Source organism: Mus pahari, chromosome 10 (assembly GCF_900095145.1).
Source record: "Mus pahari chromosome 10, PAHARI_EIJ_v1.1, whole genome shotgun sequence".
Classification (NCBI taxonomy): Eukaryota; Metazoa; Chordata; class Mammalia; order Rodentia; family Muridae; genus Mus; species Mus pahari.
This window is the reverse complement of record NC_034599.1, coordinates 4,056,556-4,057,504: the sequence shown is the minus strand read 5'-3', so window position 1 is coordinate 4,057,504 and position 949 is coordinate 4,056,556. Positions and strand designations below refer to the sequence as shown.

General features: G+C 44.4%; 1 protein-coding gene across 4 annotated transcripts in view; it reads left to right on the top strand.

The window, feature by feature from the left end:
- The window catches only part of LOC110328081 (baculoviral IAP repeat-containing protein 3), a 22,329-nt gene that overhangs the window by 19,279 nt on the left and 2,101 nt on the right, over positions 1 to 949 (top strand). The window contains exon 7 of one of the 4 annotated variants that reach the window (XM_029543152.1): positions 335 to 586. The exons of the other annotated variants lie outside the window; for them this stretch is intronic. Coding sequence (XP_029399012.1) covers positions 335 to 586 — 252 coding nt within the window. The remainder of the gene's footprint in view (positions 1 to 334; positions 587 to 949) is intronic. 4 annotated transcript variants of the gene reach the window in all.

Sequence of the window (949 nt, the reverse complement as noted above, 5' to 3'; positions counted from 1 at the left end):
TTCCAGGACAGCCAGGGCTATACAGAGAAACCCTGTCTTGAAAAAAAAAAAAAAGAAGAAGAAGAAGAGGCTATCATGGGCTAAGGACATTGCTAGATTTGCAGAGCACCTGCCTAGCAATCACAGAGTCCTGGGTTTGATCCCTAGTGATGTGTAAGTCGGGCCTGGGGCCATCTGTCTGGAAAGCTGGCACTCAGAAGTTTAATGTCGTGGCGAATTGGCAACCAAGCTGAGGTGCATGAGATCTTTAAGCAAACACATATGATCTCATTCATGCATTATGTAGTTATGGAAGGCAGCTGTGAGCAGACTGTGTTTCTCTCTCTTCATAAAGATGGTCTAGCATTAATCCGGAAGAACAAAGTGGTGCTTTACCAACATTTGATGTGTGTGACACCAATGCTGTATTGCCTCCTAAGTGCAAGCACCATCACTGAACACGAGTGCGAGGCTGTGAAACAGAAACCACACACCTTACAAGCAAGCACACTGATTGACACTGTGTTAGCAAAAGGAAACACTGCAGTGACCGCATTCAGAAACTCCCTTCAGGAAATCGACCCTGCGTTATACAGAGATATATTTGGTAAATGCTAGGAAATTATTTGGGGGAGCTTTCTAGCTCAATTGCAAAAAGGCTCTTATTAGTAATTGGAGATTGTTGAAAGGGACTCAGTCCAATGTATACATTTTAATTGCACAAAATTGAGGGCTTTTGTTATGTTTTTTGTCCAAAGTGTAAAGTGTTTAAAATCTGCTGTGTGTTGGAAGGCTCAGCAGGTAAAAATGCTTGCCTCAAAAGTCTACACAAGTCTGATGATCTGAGTCTGATCCCAGAACCGCCCACCCTTTTCATGCTCGCATGTCACGTGCGCGTGCATGCGTGCACGTGCGCGCGCGCACACGCGCTCTCTCTCTATTTCTCTTTTATCTCTCTCATACACACACA